Source organism: Lipophrys pholis (genome assembly GCF_963383615.2).
Source record: "Lipophrys pholis genome assembly, chromosome: 22".
Taxonomy (NCBI): domain Eukaryota; kingdom Metazoa; phylum Chordata; class Actinopteri; order Blenniiformes; family Blenniidae; genus Lipophrys; species Lipophrys pholis.
The window spans coordinates 1505367-1522520 of record NC_137644.1 but is presented as its reverse complement, the minus strand read 5'-3'; the positions used below and the strand labels follow the sequence as shown (position 1 = coordinate 1522520).

At 45.2% G+C, this 17154-nt stretch overlaps 1 protein-coding gene across 1 annotated transcript in view; it reads right to left on the bottom strand.

The window, feature by feature from the left end:
• Positions 1-15862, bottom strand: part of pnpla3 (patatin-like phospholipase domain containing 3) — a 30345-nt gene extending 14483 nt beyond the window's left edge. Inside the window, exons 1-3 of the mRNA XM_080491720.1 lie at positions 15578-15862; positions 13641-13873; positions 13507-13572 (exon numbers count right to left, since the gene is read on the bottom strand). Coding sequence (XP_080347846.1) covers positions 13507-13572; positions 13641-13873; positions 15578-15764 — 486 coding nt within the window. The 5' untranslated portion in view covers positions 15765-15862. The remainder of the gene's footprint in view (positions 1-13506; positions 13573-13640; positions 13874-15577) is intronic.
• Positions 15863-17154: the final 1292 nt, after the last annotated feature.

Genomic DNA, 17154 nt, shown 5'->3' with positions numbered 1-17154 from the left:
GAACCTGACCCACAATCCGGTTCAGGTGAATGCGGGAAAACCACTAGGCGTCTTGGTCGACAGCTCATTTCACGACTTCGAGCTCAGGGTGCCCGTCATTGGCGACCTACCTCCATCCCTCATCAGGGACGAGACACTCGACAAGGTGTTGTACACGTTCCCCACCCGCATGATCACCATTGCTCGTCACGAAGCCCTCGCACAGGAGGCAATCTGTGGTTCAACCCTCAGCACCGAAGGTGACATGATAGTGTACGCGCTGGCGACTCAACCAGAAAGTGCTGAGAACCCCGGTGGGCAGCCAGGGTCTGCACCGGAGGAACCGTACTCTGGTTTTGAGTCAGAGATTGAGCAGCAACTTGAAAAAGCAGATGCTCTCACGACACGGGAACAACGAGAAGCACTCAGAAATGTTTTCCGCGAATTTCAAGCGATCTTTGCTAGGGATGCACATGATTGTGGGGTTACAGACCTTCACCTAGTGCGCATTCCTACCGACCCAATGGCGCCACCATCCTTCGTACGCCAGTACAGAATCCCGCTGGCTGCCTATGAATCCATCCAGGAGATCCTTGACAAACTGCGAGAGAAGAACATTATCCGAGAGTGCAACTCGACGTACAACTCGCCAATCTGGCCAGTATTAAAACCCACTGGTAAATGGCGGCTTACCATCGACTATCGCCCGCTGAACAAACAGGTTCCTCTTTCTCGCTGGCCCATGATCCACCTGGATCAGGAGCTGGCCAAAGTAAAAGGTGCTCGTTTCTTTTCCACAGTCGACGTGGCAAATGGATTTTGGACCATGAAAGTGGATCCATCTGACCAGTACAAACTTGCTTTTTCCTTTGGCAACCGCCAGTACACCTGGAACCGGTGCCCATTCGGCTACTCAAACTCACCATCTGAGTTCAACATCTTCCTCCACAAAGCGATGAGTGACGCCGCCGCCCGAGGCAACCTCATCTATGTGGATGACATCCTCATGAGAAGCTGCACCTTTGAGGAGCATTTAGCCGAGATAAGACACGTCTTGAACCAGCTCCTGGCGGCAGGCGCCAAACTGGCACTTCGCAAAGGTCAGTGGTGCCGTACCAGGGTTGAATACGTGGGGTTAACAGTTGGCGCTGACGGAATCGAACCCCAAGCGGGGAGGATTCGCGCCATCCAAGACATCAAAGCCCCAACTAATGTGTCAGAACTGAGGAGCTTTCTTGGGGTCTGCAACTACTCCCGTCAATTCATCGAGGATTATGCGGACATTGCCAGACCCCTCACAGAACTCCTCCGCAAAGACAAGGCCTTTGAGTGGGGAGCCCCCCAAGAACAATCTCTCCGCTTCATCTGTTCCAGGATGGATCTCCCTTGGATTTTTGGCATCCTGCTCAGCCTCCGAGTCACCTCATCCATGGTGATAGTTGAACCAGGCCCCCCAACGGGCATCATCCTTCAGGGGTCGCCTGGACTTCTCATCACCCGGTGCGGCTTATACACCCAGAGGTTCTACGTGCGCCTAGACCCCTGGGATGTATACCGCAACCACATCCGCAAGCCCCCCCAGCTGACTGAGGGAAGGCTAAGCGGAATCCAGACCACCGACACCATCGAGCATGCGAAACAGGCAACGGTTCACATGCTTGAACAGTTGGACAAATTCATGGTCACTGAGAAAGACCTCAGCGACGGTAAGCGACCCAAGCGGTTCCTCGGTGCACTGCTCTCCGCAGCAGCAGGCATCGGCTCGCTGTTCTCGATTGGCCTCTCCGCAGCCAACTCGGTCAGCCTGAAGGCCCTTCAGAGACATGTCGGGGAACTCGAAGAAGAAATGCCGGAAATCCAACAGAGACTCCTAATACAGAGTGAACAGTTACAAGGCTTGACCAAAACGGTTCAGGGAACCATACTCACTGTAAACTTGCATTCTGCTTTAATCAATAACACCTTGCATGCCTTAACAACCTTGTCAAGTATCGTCAGTGAGGACATAACGTATGTGCGAATAGTCAGGGATCTTATGCAAGATCTCCTTAGAGAAGTCAGTTCCTCCGTGAGTAGCCTCAGTACCGGGAAGATCCCCACGTACTTAGTTCCACTAACACTGGTTGAACAGATTCTCAAGACCACTACCACCACTGTTGTACAACCTTCACAGGTACATCTGGCATATAGTCTCGGCAGTGCTATTCCGATCTCTGTGAACCCACAGAACCTAGAGTTAGGATTTATCCTAAACCTACCAATCATTGAAAAGCAGAATGTGTACCGTTTAAAAACCGTATTGAATGTGGGATTCTGGGAGGGTAACACACACGTACACCTCCGAACGCCACCCACACTCGCCTACCACGACGACAACCCCTCACTCTACCTGGTCCCCAATCTCAGCATGTGCACAAACACCAAAGACATTCACTGGATCTGTCCCAGCAACCCTTTCATTAGAGATGTCACCAACTATCTATGTGGGCTGAGGGCAGACGCCCCGGAGCAGAAATGTCAAGGTAGTTTGTCCATCAAAGATGAAGGAACCGAGACCAGAGTAGAGAGAGCAGGTAGTCGATGGCTCGTCAACACACCTCATTCTGAAGCGACCATGTCCTACGACCGCCATGATATAGCCACCAAGCTCACCCTGCCCAATCAAACAATATTCCTCAATGTCCCACCAGGGGCTACAGTACACATTGACGACATAATCCTCCATCATCTCGATGCCGACCGACACGAGGTGGAGATTGAGATGATGGATGCATTCGTCGGGCACAATTTCACAATTGATGCCACCCTCCAAAGCCAGCTTCTGGCTGAGGGAACCAAATTGATTAAATTCAATTTAAAGCCCACAGGGCTCTCAGCCACTTTCCCTAGGCGGGCAGGTGGACACCCATACCAAGACCATCCCATCAGCATGGCAGCGCTCGGAATGTTGCTCAGTGGCTGGATCATCACGGCCGTAGTGGCGTACGCGATGTACAAGTACATCCAGAAACTACAGGCCCGACTGGATTCCCTGACCCTGGTCTCGCCACGTTTTGTGGGCCCATCCACAAACACACAATAGGCCAGCCCTCACCCAACCAAGAGGTGAAGGCACGGCCTACTAACCCTTTTCCTAACCACCCGTTCCCTTCCTATTTCTCACTCTCCTGTCCCTTTCCTACCTCTTTCATGTTCACTGGTGACGACCCTTAAGAAATGAAATGTATGTGTGCTTAGATAGTTAGAATAGAAATAGTAAGTCTGCCCAGACTAGCCTTAGCCTGCCCAGACTAGCCCAGCCTGCTCAGGAAATAACCTCACATGTGAACTGGTGGACAGAGAAGGACAGTATGTTTCACAGGACATGGGGACGTTCACAGATTCTATGGATTGTTCGGCCCAGGTTTGCTCCAAAGACTGTGACCTGCATCCCACTCTTCGGAACAAAGGGGGGATGTTGGAGCCAAAATCCTTTGTTCACTCACCCTCATGAGGAAGGGGGGGGGGCGAGGAGGGGGGTGAGCCACGTTTCTTTGAGAACAAAGAAACCATGTGCTCAACCCTGGAAAATTCGCCATTGATCACATGACCCCCCCCTGGGGGGCCCCCCGGGTCCCCCCTCCTCTAGCTGCGGCACTGCGGCTCGACGGCAGGGGGACCCAAAATCCCGTCATCACCGGGTCACCGGCCCGGTGACGCGCAAGCCAACCCCGCGTGGATTGGCTGAACCACGGCCAACGCCGCGGGGAGCCCGGAAGACATCATAACGGTATAAATTCAGGCCCGGGAAGAGATCCAGCCTCTTCCAAAACGAAATCGCGTCAACCCAGACGCACCTTTTCGTAAGGAGACAAAGCGCCTCGTGTTAACGCACCTGGACCGGGCCTGAATTTTCTTCACCTCGCTGGACGAGCTCAAGAAAAGCGGGAATTCCCTTTATTTTTGGTTTCCCCTTTTTTTTTTTCTTCCTTTTTTTGTTTGCATCCTCCGGACCCCGAGCGCGCGCTGCAACCGCACGCTCGTCTGCAGACCGACCTGAGCATCGCTTCTTCACTCCCCCCCTCATCGCAAGAAGCTGCTGATCGCCCCTCGGATCACACTACGGGTTTCCCCTCCGTAGTCCACGTCAGGTCTCTATTTTCTGGGACGCCAGAGAACCGCCCGCGGCCACAAATCGACGGATTTCACCTGGCCACGGAAGCACGTTTCCCCCTCGTCCAACCAAGTAAGGCTTAGAGTCTGGGCAGGAATTAGAATAACGTGATATTATTATTGCTGTGTGTTTATTGTTGGTACTTGTAACTTTGGGACGCCGATCCCTGTTTCTGAGTACTTTTGTGTCTACGCGTGGACGGCCATCCACGCGAATCATCGCACGCACGCGCGAGCCTCCTCATCCTCAGCTCACGCTTCTGCTCCCAGAGTCCATATCTGCCTGAACAGCCGTTTTTGGACTCTGTACGTGTAGCTGAGGCGGTCGCGTCAGTGTACACAGTCAGACACCCCCTCCTCTCTCCTCTCTCTCTCTCCTCTTCTCCTCTGTTTCCCTGTTCACTAACCAGCGCACGGTACGGCCGCCGCTGCCTCCAAGCGCCTCCTTTCAGTGCGTCCCTGGGACCGTGTGTAGTTCACTGCGGCTCGGATTTCTCGGCCACAAGGAATCCGGCGCGCTCCCGACGGCTACGGCCCGTGCGGAGCTCAGTGACGTCACGCTATCCCAGGCAGAGCACGCCGAGCGCCTCTGGTGACCGGGTGGGTAATCACATCGATTTCCTCGCCGGGTCGCCGAGCCGTTTGGCGCCCTCTGGTAGTCGCGTGGGTAATTGCAACCGCTCGTACCGCCATCTGGTGGTTGCATTAAGTCATCACAACTGCCCCGCGCGCCGACGCGCACCTAGTGGCCAGATCGGGTGATTACACCGGACCGCCGACGTCTACCTCCCTCTGGTGGACGTTCGTGGTCATTACCCCCTCACCAAGTCACGCCCCTTTCGCTCCACAAACCCGCACACACACACACACACATCGCTCCCCACACTCGAACACACACACACCCACTCACACACATCGCTCCCCCACACTCGAACACACACACACACACACACACACACTCACACACACACACACACACTTTATTAGCCGGCTTTGTTTTGTATTGTGTTGTTTTATGAGATCTTGCTTGATGTTTATTGATTAGATGTGATTCATAGATTGATGATTTAGGAATAGACGTTTGTTAATAAACACTTAATAGTTGAATTGAACGATTCTTGGTGGTTTTTGTGTGCTTTTCAGCGACAACTGCTGGTTGTAACAGTCAGTGCTCGGATTTACAGCCTTCCTTTCCTGCTTCAGTTAAATTGCGATTATCATTTCAATCAGAAATAATAATTTAAACATTTTAATTGAACTTTCTTTTTTTAAGACTGATGTTTCGTTTAAGACCCTAACTTCAGCTGGTGCCCCGACTTTGATTAAGTAACGGTAATATTCAATTGATTAATAGTTTGAATGGTTTAAATCAATTTCAATGATTTTAACGCTTTGGGTAATTTAACACACCTAGGAGGCGTTGGCGAATGAATGCAGTTTTTCCACGGGAATAACCCGCATTGCTTTTAAATAATTTTAAGTGTTTCATCGCATTTTCTGTGGTTAATTACCCGCACTATTATTGATTGATCTGTTACCCAGTTAACCTAATCACAACTTGAATTGTCTCTAAGCTATTGTTCATTTATTTTTGTTGCAGATAGATAATTTGTATGCTTTATTAATTAATAAATTAGTCAATTTATTCAATTAATACTCAAGAGTGCTTTTAATCATTTTTAAGTGGTTTTCGTGCATCTCAGCATCCAATTATCCAGTATTATTAATTCATAAAGCGCAAGTTTATCCAATTAATAATCCTAACTGCATTTAATTCAATTTCAATGGTTTAGCTCATTCAAATAACTCATTGTATTTAATTAGTAAACCCCGACTCTACTTAATTAATTCCAACTCCTCCTTGATTACTCCCGATTGTTATTAGATAAATAACCAAACTTGTTTGATTAACAATCCATTCTAAATTACTTGCAGATCACCTTCGGTGGTCCACTCCACCGAAGTAATTCAGCCTCCCCTCAGTTATTGACTTACAAATCGCAGGTTTGTTTCATTGATAACTTGAATCATAGGTTGCTCTCCGTAATTTAATCATCACTCGTAATCAAGTACCGTTGTTCATTGATAGGTCAATAGCCATTTGTGACGCCTTCGCAGCTTGAGCTTTTCCCCGGTTACTCCAGCGAGTCGCCTCCTGTGGGTCCACAGGCGCTTCGGTAGGTCACGCCACTGACCCGCAGTTGTCAACAAAGGAGTGACCCGTCACGCCTGTTGACCGGTCGTGCCACTGGTGGACCGCCTTCGCGATTGGACCCCGTGGAGGTTCCTCCCGTCAGGCGACCCTTTTTAGCTCAAAGCTGTTGGCCGATAACTGACTATTTACTCCAATCAACCTTTATAGCTTTGCATAACTTACACTTGGTACATTACCTTAGTAATCTATTACTCCAGTAATCCATTACTTTGGTGGCCTACCGCTAGTGATCAGTAATTGTCAACCCGTAAATAACAATTTACTTCTGTTTGGCGATTCGTTTATATGTAAATTACCTCTGACAGGGTAGAACCTTCCGGTAGCCTACCACTAGGGTAATTTGCATATTCTGATCACACGCTGACCCCAACACATCCTTACATTGAGGTTAAAACCTGAAGAATGTCACAATGAAATGCAGGAGGAAGAAACCATTTACAGACTTTATCCACCAGAAGGCACCGACGACTTCATGTTATTTTTCTAAAAGAAAGGTAACAGCTTATCAGAGTACCATCAGGTTATAACCTGACAATGACCACAATAACCAATATTTATAACAAAGTGATAATACCACAAAACCACTAAGGACTAAAACATTAATATTCATTCTTTCTTACATTCAGTTGAAGCACATTCCAGTTAAGTACATACATTTTTCTAACTGTTTTATCATACTATAGTAAGGAGGAGAACAGGCCTGATTGTCTCATGTCTGCAAAAACAATGGTGTGGTTATCCTGTGGGGTGGGGGGTGTTAAGAGGGATTTTATATGGTCCGATCTGCTCTGAAGGTCTCGGAAGGTGAGATTGCAGATAATGAACATGTTCAATATTTGCAATGAGAAACCCTGTAGTGTGTGTTCTGCTCCGAGAGCAGCCGAGCGATCGGTGTGTGACGTTGTGTGTTCTGGTAGGAAAGCCAACCTGACGAGAACCAACACTGCTGCTGCAGCCAAAGTTAGGAAGCCCCCGACTTGTTAATGTGTGACTTTGTGAGAGTCTATCATATTAATTCATTGGACAATATAAACGGACCTGCACGGCTCTGTGATCACTCAGTTTCACTTTATTATTTCTCACTACTCTTCTTTTCATTGATATTTTCCATCAGTTTGTTTTGAGGCTGTTTCCCCCGTGTGAATGTGTTTTCTGTTGAAATATTAATTCATCACCGTGACAGCAGAGGAGATGTGTGCTCCATAAATTCCTGTTTCAGCAGTTATATCAGACGTGACCATTATTATCAACCTCATTATTACAGATGCTCTATGTTCCACTGACTGAAGATAACACCATGGATTCCTTGTATTCCGTGGTGATTGGACTTTGTGCTGGCTTGTTACCTGCGAGGCGAGTGGGGCTGGCAGCCAGCGGAGGACTGTTTACTCATGTGAAGAGCTGCTACAGCTGAACTTTGCAAATGGGGTTAAAGACGTCACCCCACAGCTACCGGATTTCAGACGGAGAGATTTTAACTGGACGAGTGACAAGAAGAAAAGGAAAAGAGGGAGACAGGGAGGAGTCAAACTACGCCTGAGGAGACAGCAGCTCAGCCGGACTCCCCTGTCCTCCGTTATCCTGGGAAACGTTCCGTCCCTCAGGAACAAGTTGGAGGAACTCCAGGGAAAGGTGAGGGTCCAGAAGGACTTCAGGGACTGCTGTGTAGAGGCCTTCACTGAGACCTGGCTGACAGAGCAGGACCAGGGAGCCGACCTGTCAGGCCACGGACTTGGAGCTCTACTTCGTTTGGACCGGGACTCGGAGGTGACGGGGAAACACAGGTGTGGGTATGTAAACAAACGTTACTGCAGCGCTGTGACTGTCAGAGAGCCCATCTGCACCCCGACACTGAACTTTCTCAGTGTCACTGCGCCCGTTTTACCTCCCCCGTAAGTTCCACCAACTTTTTATCACCACAGTCTCCATCCACCCGAGGGCTCCTGCCACCTCCGCCTGCAGCACCATCACAGAAGCAGTGCAGAGAATGCAGTCGCTCTCCCCCGACGCCCCAAATTTTATAATGAGTGATTTTAACCACGTCTGCCTTAAATGAACCCTGAAAACCTTTGATCAATACGTGTCCTGTCCTCCCAGACGGGACAGAATGCTAGATCTTTGTTATGCATCAGTGAGAAACGCCTACGAATCCCTCCCTCTTCCTTCTTTGGGATCCGCTGATCATAACTGAACCCCTCCTGCCATCGACAAGACTCTTTTAAAGAGGGAGAAGACAAGAACCAAGAACTCTGAAATGTGGTCAGAGGACTATGCTCTCCCTGCAGGAGTGTTCATAATGTCCAGACTTCACCCAGTCCTGTGGAGGCGATGTGGACGCTCTGGTGGACGTCACAAGCTCCTATATGACTTTCTGTAAGGACATGATCACACCATGGAACTGTGTTCAAGTGTCCCCTAATAACAAACCATGGCTCACAGAATGTGTCAAATCGTGTCTAAATAAAAAGAAAGGATCTTTAGTCAGCCGCCAAAGACAATCTGAGGTTCTGAAGGCAAAGCAGAGCAACAAAAACCTCCTGGGAAGTAAAAAACTCAACCTCCGCTCCGCTGAGCATGAGTACCCTACATGTGCGGTACAATCCGTGCACCAATCAGGATGATCTAAAAATAGACGGGTCATTTTCCAGGAGATCTGATTGATCAGGAGACGGCGCTTTCACTCTCGGCTCTGGAGTTAAACATCAGAGTACCGGGGTGATTTGTCCCAGGAAGAAGTGAACCTGCTTCGCAGTATGGTAATCCCAGGGTTAATCCTGAAGTTACCTCGATAAAAGAAAATCCCAAGTCGTAACAAAGGCCAAAGGTTGATTTGTGGCAAGATGTTTGTTTACATGTACAGGCCGTGTTTTACACTGAAGTCACGTTTGACTATGTGAGATTTGGAATATTGAGCGTGAAGAACCCAGACCTACTGTATATATATATAGTTTTATAGAAGTCTATGGTGAAGAGCCTGATACTCTGCTGAAGAATCAGTTAGTGTGCGGTGAGCTCCATAGTCACATCACACTGTCACATCAGAAGAGGAAGATCTGTCTTTTGTGATCATCAAGTGTCTCTAAATCTGTGAAGCTTTGAACAATCCTGGGTTGTGTACCAGGGACAACTGAACAACTCATCAACCATGGGTGTAACCCACAGTCCAACCAACCCATGATAAACCAACTAACTAATAAAAAACAAATTGAGCATCTATCCTACAGCCTTCACAACCTACTAATAAACCAACTAACTGATCCAACAAACAACCAACTGACTAAAATTATCCACATTCTTTTTAAAAGAGAAAAAGATGGAACTGAACTCTACCTACAGGAGGTCCAATCGGAGGCGGCGCTGCTCTGCGAGGTGCTTCAGCAGCTCAAGCTGTCACACAGACGAGCCTCAAGAACTTTCTCCATTTGGTTTGTGCTTAAATTTTAATAAAATCCCCCAACGCCTATTGACGCTACTGGTCTCTGTTTGGTATCTGTAACCTGTAGACCATCTCTGTTCTCTGTCCTCCTGCAGCAAACGAGACAATTCACTGAAATAAAGTATTTTCTTCTCCACATATCTGTAGAACAGCGGTGGACACTATTCACTGACATTGTTGTCTCCCAACACAAAACACCAGACAAAATCAGCTGAGTGGGACGTTTCAGCCTCTTCATATTTTGTCTACTCAAGTATTGTCAAAATAAGAGACAACATTCCACATGTTTATTGGACATTAATGAGTCTGGACACATGTTATGTACAATAATTGTGAGACATAAAAAACACTTCAGAAGAAAACTTAAACTAGTCCTCCTTCTCTTCTAATTTACACTGAACAATGTTTTTTTAATATTGTGCTTTAGTTTCTGCAGTGTTATAAATGTTTTTGATTGTTTTTATTTAAATTGTTTTACATTCTTTCTTTGACAAATGAAGTGATTTTGATTTGTAATGTGTTTTTCATTAGATAATGTCACATTTTCTGTGTATTAAATGGAATCAGTTGCACTATTAGTGAGTTTGTGGAGGACGAACTAAGGGAAACATCAATTTTGCAAAAACTGCACACGTTTATATCATGATGAAGATTTATTTACACTACAGTGAGCAGCACTACAATTAAACCGAACAAGTGTGTATGACCCCCTTTCTTTCTATATCCACCGCCTGATTGACAATAACACTCGTCAGAGGTGAACAAAACTATTCAGGAAGCTTCCTTCAGTCTCTAATTCAAGCTAAAGACAGATGGACACGCCCACTTATACACAAAGCCGTTTTCCAAAGCTTATTTTTATGTTTCATAAATCACAGGAGCTAAATTACGCAACAGGTCCTGGCTGAGGTGGTTTATTTCAAGCATGCATGCAGCCAGGGAGTCACACTGAAACTTGGCGTGGAGCCAGCTCCAGCTCCAGCTCCAAGTACACAATGTACAGAATGTAAATGTATGTGTGAGTACCTCGGAGCACATAAACCGTCTAGCTGAGTCTGGCAGCGGCTTACTGAACTCACCGGCATGAACTTTGACCCCAGAATGGAGACAACAGCCTCCATTCAGGCTTGAATCGCATTCTACTTCTTTGATTTCCCAGATTAGACTTAGAAGTGTGAACAAGTGTAAAATGAAACCACTTCAAGGCTTTTTTAAGATTCTGATTGCAGCTTGTTTTTCCTCTTTATAAAAAAAAATAAGGAACAAATTCTCATAATTCATTGTATTTTTAGATCCAGATGTCAAAAAGATATTTTTCTTTCACTGATTCAGTGTCACACAACGGCTGTGATGCTAGCACCGCTGTTAGCCGCTCGCTCGCTAACATTCACTGCAGCATTGTGTTGCATTACGTCTGCTAATGCTGAGCCGTCGGCAGGAAATATTACTGTTGTTTTTAAAGTCATCCCATGAGCCAGGATGCAGCTTTAAGCCCTGTGTTTGACACCGAAGCTTTAAACCATCAACTGCTTAATTAATCTGTGTTTGTGTGATTCTGATGAATTAAGTAAAGAAGAATGCTGAAATGTATTAATGAAAACATTTTGGACGTCAACAAATTGTTTAAAATAAAAAATAATTCAGAAATTGAAATTACTTTTTAATTTCCTGTTTTTTACTCTTAAATTAGTAACTAAAACTGAAATATATTGGCAAGAAGAGCTGAATTAATATTGATTTTGGTAAGGGTGTACTCCAACTTGGCAAGAAGAGCTGAATTGATCATAATCACAACTTTTTAATGGTATTTTATATAATTTAATAGTTTAAAGTCCAAACCAGCTTGAATTACAATTATTTAATTAGCTTTTATATTTACTTTTTCTTATTTGTTTGGTTAATAATTCCACAAAGCAAACAAGAAGAAAACTATTACCATAAGAACCTTTTACTGAAGATATTGGGACAAATGACATCATTTAGACCATGGGGGGTCAAACTCCAGGTCCAGGCCAGACGTGTCCCGTCATTTGATGTCAAAGTATAATTCAAATGACTTCATTCTTCATTTACTTTTTGAGTATTGAGTATAAATGCTTTAGCGTCAATCCAATATTCAAGAATATCTGTACCTATTATTGTATTATTGGATAATTGCAATATTATGAGAAATAAATGTGCATTTTACCAGTTAAACACTGACGAGTCAACCAGTTGGGCTCGTGTTGGAGACCTCTGTGCTGGTAAAGTTTAAAAAGGAAAAAAAAGCATTGTTTTAACACTTGGTACAAATTATTACTGTGAAATATCCCAAAAAACTGTTTGCAGCATTTTGCATAATTCAGCATGTTTTTAACTGCCTTGCCAGGAAGCAATGACCTGCTGATCTCCAGAAAACTCTGCGGTGAGTTAACAAGCTCTTCTTAGAGGAGAATTAGGGCCCATTTACAAAACAACTAAATTAGAGTGACCGCAAAACTTCAGTCGCATTTTGGGGGTCAGGTCACGTGACAGCGGAGCCGCTGCAACCATCACGTTTTCAAACCATCTCACAAGGTGGAACTTTTCTCTCACGCTCCTGACGTCCATACGAATGTTGGGTCCATTTTATTGTATAAACATTTATAGCATATTGTTCTCTGCATGCATGTGTGATTTCATGACAAACACAACCAACAGCACCACTTTATGGCCCAACATGCTGACTATTAGGGATGTCCCGATCCGGTCGGTAGATATCTGATCGGGGCCGATATTAGTGATTTGTTAGTGATCGGGGATCGGCAAATCCAGCCGATCACCCCGCTGATCTAAAAAAGAACAACCGCGGTCCACTACGTCACCTAATAACCACTACGTCACCTAATAACCACTACGTCACCTAATAACCAGAACAATCAGGGACTAGAAGCTCGGGTGGAGCTGCAGAAGCTAGAAGCAGGCGGAGCGGGGCCATAGACCTATAAAACTAGAGTTACATATAGTGGTTTATGTGTTTATGTGCAGGAGTCTACTTCTACATTTGTATGTGGTCTGTCTTCTTCTGCGTTTTTATTGTGTTTGGTGAGTCACAGCGCCCCTAAAGGCCTGGCATGTGTACTACATGCCCTGAAGCCTCGTGTTGAGCCGTGTTCATAGTGAGGTGTGGACGGTTTGTTGGGAGAAGGACAGGGAGGACAAAGATCGTTTTTTCGTTGTGTGGATGTTCCTCAGTTTACAACAACAACTAAAGAGAAAGAGAAGAATTCTGATTCAATAAGTGAATTTTACAATAAGTTCTAGGTAAACAAAGCTTCTGCCAATAGTACTTTTAGCTTCAGACATCTTAGTTACTCCAAAAATACACTGTTGAGTATCTTTGCAATAGTAATGTGAGTATCGGATCGGGAAAGTATCGGTATCGGCCGATACTCAATTCTGAAAAATTGGATTGGTATCGGGGGCAAAAAAGTGTGATCGGAACGTCCCTAGTTACTACTATTGTTTTCAGCGTCTCTGCCTTTGCTGTGGAAATGGGAAACATTCTTGAAACAAATGAGGAGTTGTTACTTGGAACGTTGTTGTGTGAACGGGGCGCCAGCCTCTCACCTGATCCACATGCATATTTCTGTATCCTGCTGTGTGAGTTGTCATTGTGTATCACATGGCAACGCGCGATAGTGAATGAGATCACTGCTAAAGTCCATCAGATGGAATAAACATGCTGATTGTAGATGGTACTCACCACTCCCCTGAAGGAGGGAGGAATCAACCCGCAGTAGATGGGGATGAAGCAGCTGCAGATCAGCGCCTGAGGACAGAGGGGAGGGTTAAACCGGAGCAGACCGTCTATGAGACCTCCTCCGCCTCCCTGCTCACCTGGATGAGCTCCTCTTTGGAGCTGAACTCTGACACCAGCACGTTTTCCCCGTCCGACACGCGGGTCAGCGACACACTGAGCCGCCCCGAGGCTCGGACGTGAGCGTCAGAGGGCAAGTCGCGCCTCAGGCCTGAACGCAGCACCTTCACCAGGTTGAAGGTGGGGTGCAGGGGGCCCAGGTTCCTCTTCCGGGCCTCCTTGGCCACCTCGATCACGTCCTCGCAGCATTTCTCTGAAGAGGAAACACAGAGGTCAGGGGGCAGGGGAAGGACATCGGCCCAGCCTCCTATCAGTCGTCCTGGACTCACAGTTACTCAATGGTGAAACTGAAAGGATGTCTCCACACGTGCTCAGACATGTCTGTCTCATGACCAGACAGTTTCCACGCCATCCAATCAGAGGCTGCAGACATATCAACCGGCTCCCTCTTACAGAGATGACCTCTCCTAACCTCCTGTTTACCTTCAAACCTGATAGATAGAGGACATCTAATCTCCTGCAGATACAAGGATCTGAGAGACGCTCTTCACCTCACAGAAGCACACAATTAACACATTTTATTCTCATAAAAATGTTGTTTTACAACAATATATTACCTCTCTCATTTGAAATATTTATCTTATAACTAATTAATACTAGGATACATATTCAGTAGCTTTTAGTGTAATATATGTGATATATATATATATATATATCATTAATCAGGATAATTAAGATAGTGGTAGGGCTGTATAAGCATGTTGTTTCTTCCTACTCCTTTTCGGACAGCAAATATACATTATTGTTATTACTGTTATTGATTATTGATATTATGTTTCCAATCCAATCCAATCCAATGTATTTATAAAGCACTATTAAAAACAACTCAGTTGACCAAAGTGCTGTACAACAATATAAAAATACAATTATAAATACAACAATACAGTGGCAGCACAGAATACACTTTGAGCAGTAAAAGTCAACTTCAACACTGGTTAAAAGCCAAAGAGAACATGCGTGTTTTAAGATGTGATTTAAAAACATGAAGGGAGTCAGCCTGTCTAATGAACAGAGGAAGCTCATTCCATAGTTCAGCCTGTCTAATGAACAGAGGAAGCTCATTCCATAGTTCAGCCTGTCTAATGAACAGAGGAAGCTCATTCCACAGTTCAGCCTGTCTAATGAACAGAGGAAGCTCATTCCATAGTTCAGCCTGTCTAATGAACAGAGGAAGCTCATTCCATAGTTCAGCCTGTCTAATGAACAGAGGAAGCTCATTCCACAGTTTGGGACCAACCACAGAAAACGCTCGGTCTCCTCTGAGTTTGCGATGCGTCTGGGGGACCGAAAGCAACGCTTGATCAGCTGACCTGAGTGAACGTGCTGGGGAGTACGACACGAGCAGGTCGGACAGGTAACGAGGGGCAAGGTCATTAAGACATTTAAAAACAAATAACAGAATTTTAAAATCAATTCTAAATTGCACTGGGAGCCAGTGCAGAGAAGAGAGGACGGGTGAAATATGATCATATTTTTGTGAGCCAGTCATGTTTGTTATTATTATTACTAGCATTAATGTCTTATTGTCTTTTATTTGTAAAAAGTTTGAAATAAAAAAAGAAATTAAAATAATTTTATAATATTCATATACTAAGACCTATCCAGCATCTTCTCAACTAAACACACACACACACACACACACACACACACACACACACACACACACACACACACACACACACACACACACACACACACACACACACACACACACGTAATATACGTTTTGTTTATATATTTTATATGCAATATACAGAAGCTAAACTCATCAAAGTTCTAAAACATAGTTAAGTTGGACATATTCAGAAAAGAAATGATCATTACAACCTTCTTTAGCATATTAAAAGTAGGTTTTCGCGGGGACCGCGGAGCTCCGGGCTCCAGCGGGCTCTCTCACCTATCGACGCCTGGCTGGCGAGCACCGTGGCGGTCAGAGCTCCGGCGGAGGCCCCGTACAGCTTGGTGGCCCCCTTGACGAGGAACGGCGCCTTTTCCAGGAGGCAGCTGGCCACTCCGATGTGGTAAATCCCCAAAAACCCGCACCCGGCGAAAGACAGGTTCCAGCCGTCGTTTAAGTCAAACATTGCGGGGCATGCCCCGGCGGGGGGACCGAGCGGGCTGACGGAGGAAGCGGCGGGGAGACGGGACGAGGCTCCTGCTGCCGGGTCCTCGATACCGACTGGCGAATAACAGCAATAAGTGAACAAACTGCAATATATGGAAAGTGATGCATGCATGTGCTGTCAGAACTATGGCCACTCCCAATAGTCAAGCCAAAAAGTGTTACTTTAATTTCACGGATTTGAAATGCGATCCGTTCAACTTCAAATGTAATTCAGCTTCGTGAGGTCGTCATTTAGTCTTTTTTTAAAAGTAAAATTTAAAACTTGGAAAGTACTTTTTTTTTTGGACGTTATAATTTCCGAGTTCCAAAAATGCAACATCAAGCAGAATGAGACGTGATTGGACAGTTGTATGCCCATCATTGTACTTGGCTTTGCAAAGAGCCAATCAGGTGCGAGTGAGGGCGGGTCACACACGCCATCAGTTACATCACTGGAGGTAAAGTACCGCCTCCCCGTGGCTCCTGCCCTGGATTTTACATCTTTGTTGTTATGTGTGAATATTTCTCATTCTGAGCCTTTTAAAAACATGTTGCTCAACACACCGCTGTAAAACTATTATTGCATTCGGAAAGATAAAAGTTGCACATGTACTGAAAACCAAAAATGTAGATGTTTTAAAAGAATGAATTCACAGATATTTCACAGCAAAGGCTCTCAGTACTTGTATAAATGGAACAAGGATTTGCTTCGACTGGCTCCATCAATATCATCCCAATATCACTTTAGAACATTTATATCAAAGGGATTTAAAACATATATAGTCCTTCCCCCCCCCCCCCTGTCCTTTTAATTAACAATGAACCAGTTTCTTATGATTTAACTCTTTGAAGAGTTAATTACTATTGTATTGTATTCTATCCTATTCTTATTTTTGCATTTTCTATAACTTCCTGTCTTTTTTAAGAGTTAAAATGTTTTGCTGTGGAGGTTTTGCTAATTTATAAGTGATGCAATGTATTTTCTTCCTCTTAATTTGACATAATACTGCTTCCCTTTTGTGAGAGCATCTTGCGCTCACTAAAGGGAAACTGGATGTCAGATGAAGTTACATCAGTTAGTGGGAGGAAGATGGTTTTCTCATACATGTCTTTTGTAAAGCACTTGTGAAAGAGTTTGTTAATAATGAAATCCTGATGAGGTTTGGAATCATCAGGGAATACTGACGACTTAAAGCTGTAAAGTTTTCAATGATCATTTTTCAAAAGTCATGAAGCCATTGAACCTTCAAAATAAAGATAAACCTTGTTTACAAGCATTAGTCCTGCTCTGTAAACTAACATTATGAAGAGAAATAAAAAATAAAAAATTGTTTGCACTGAATAAAAGTCTCTCTGAAAGGTGCCATGGC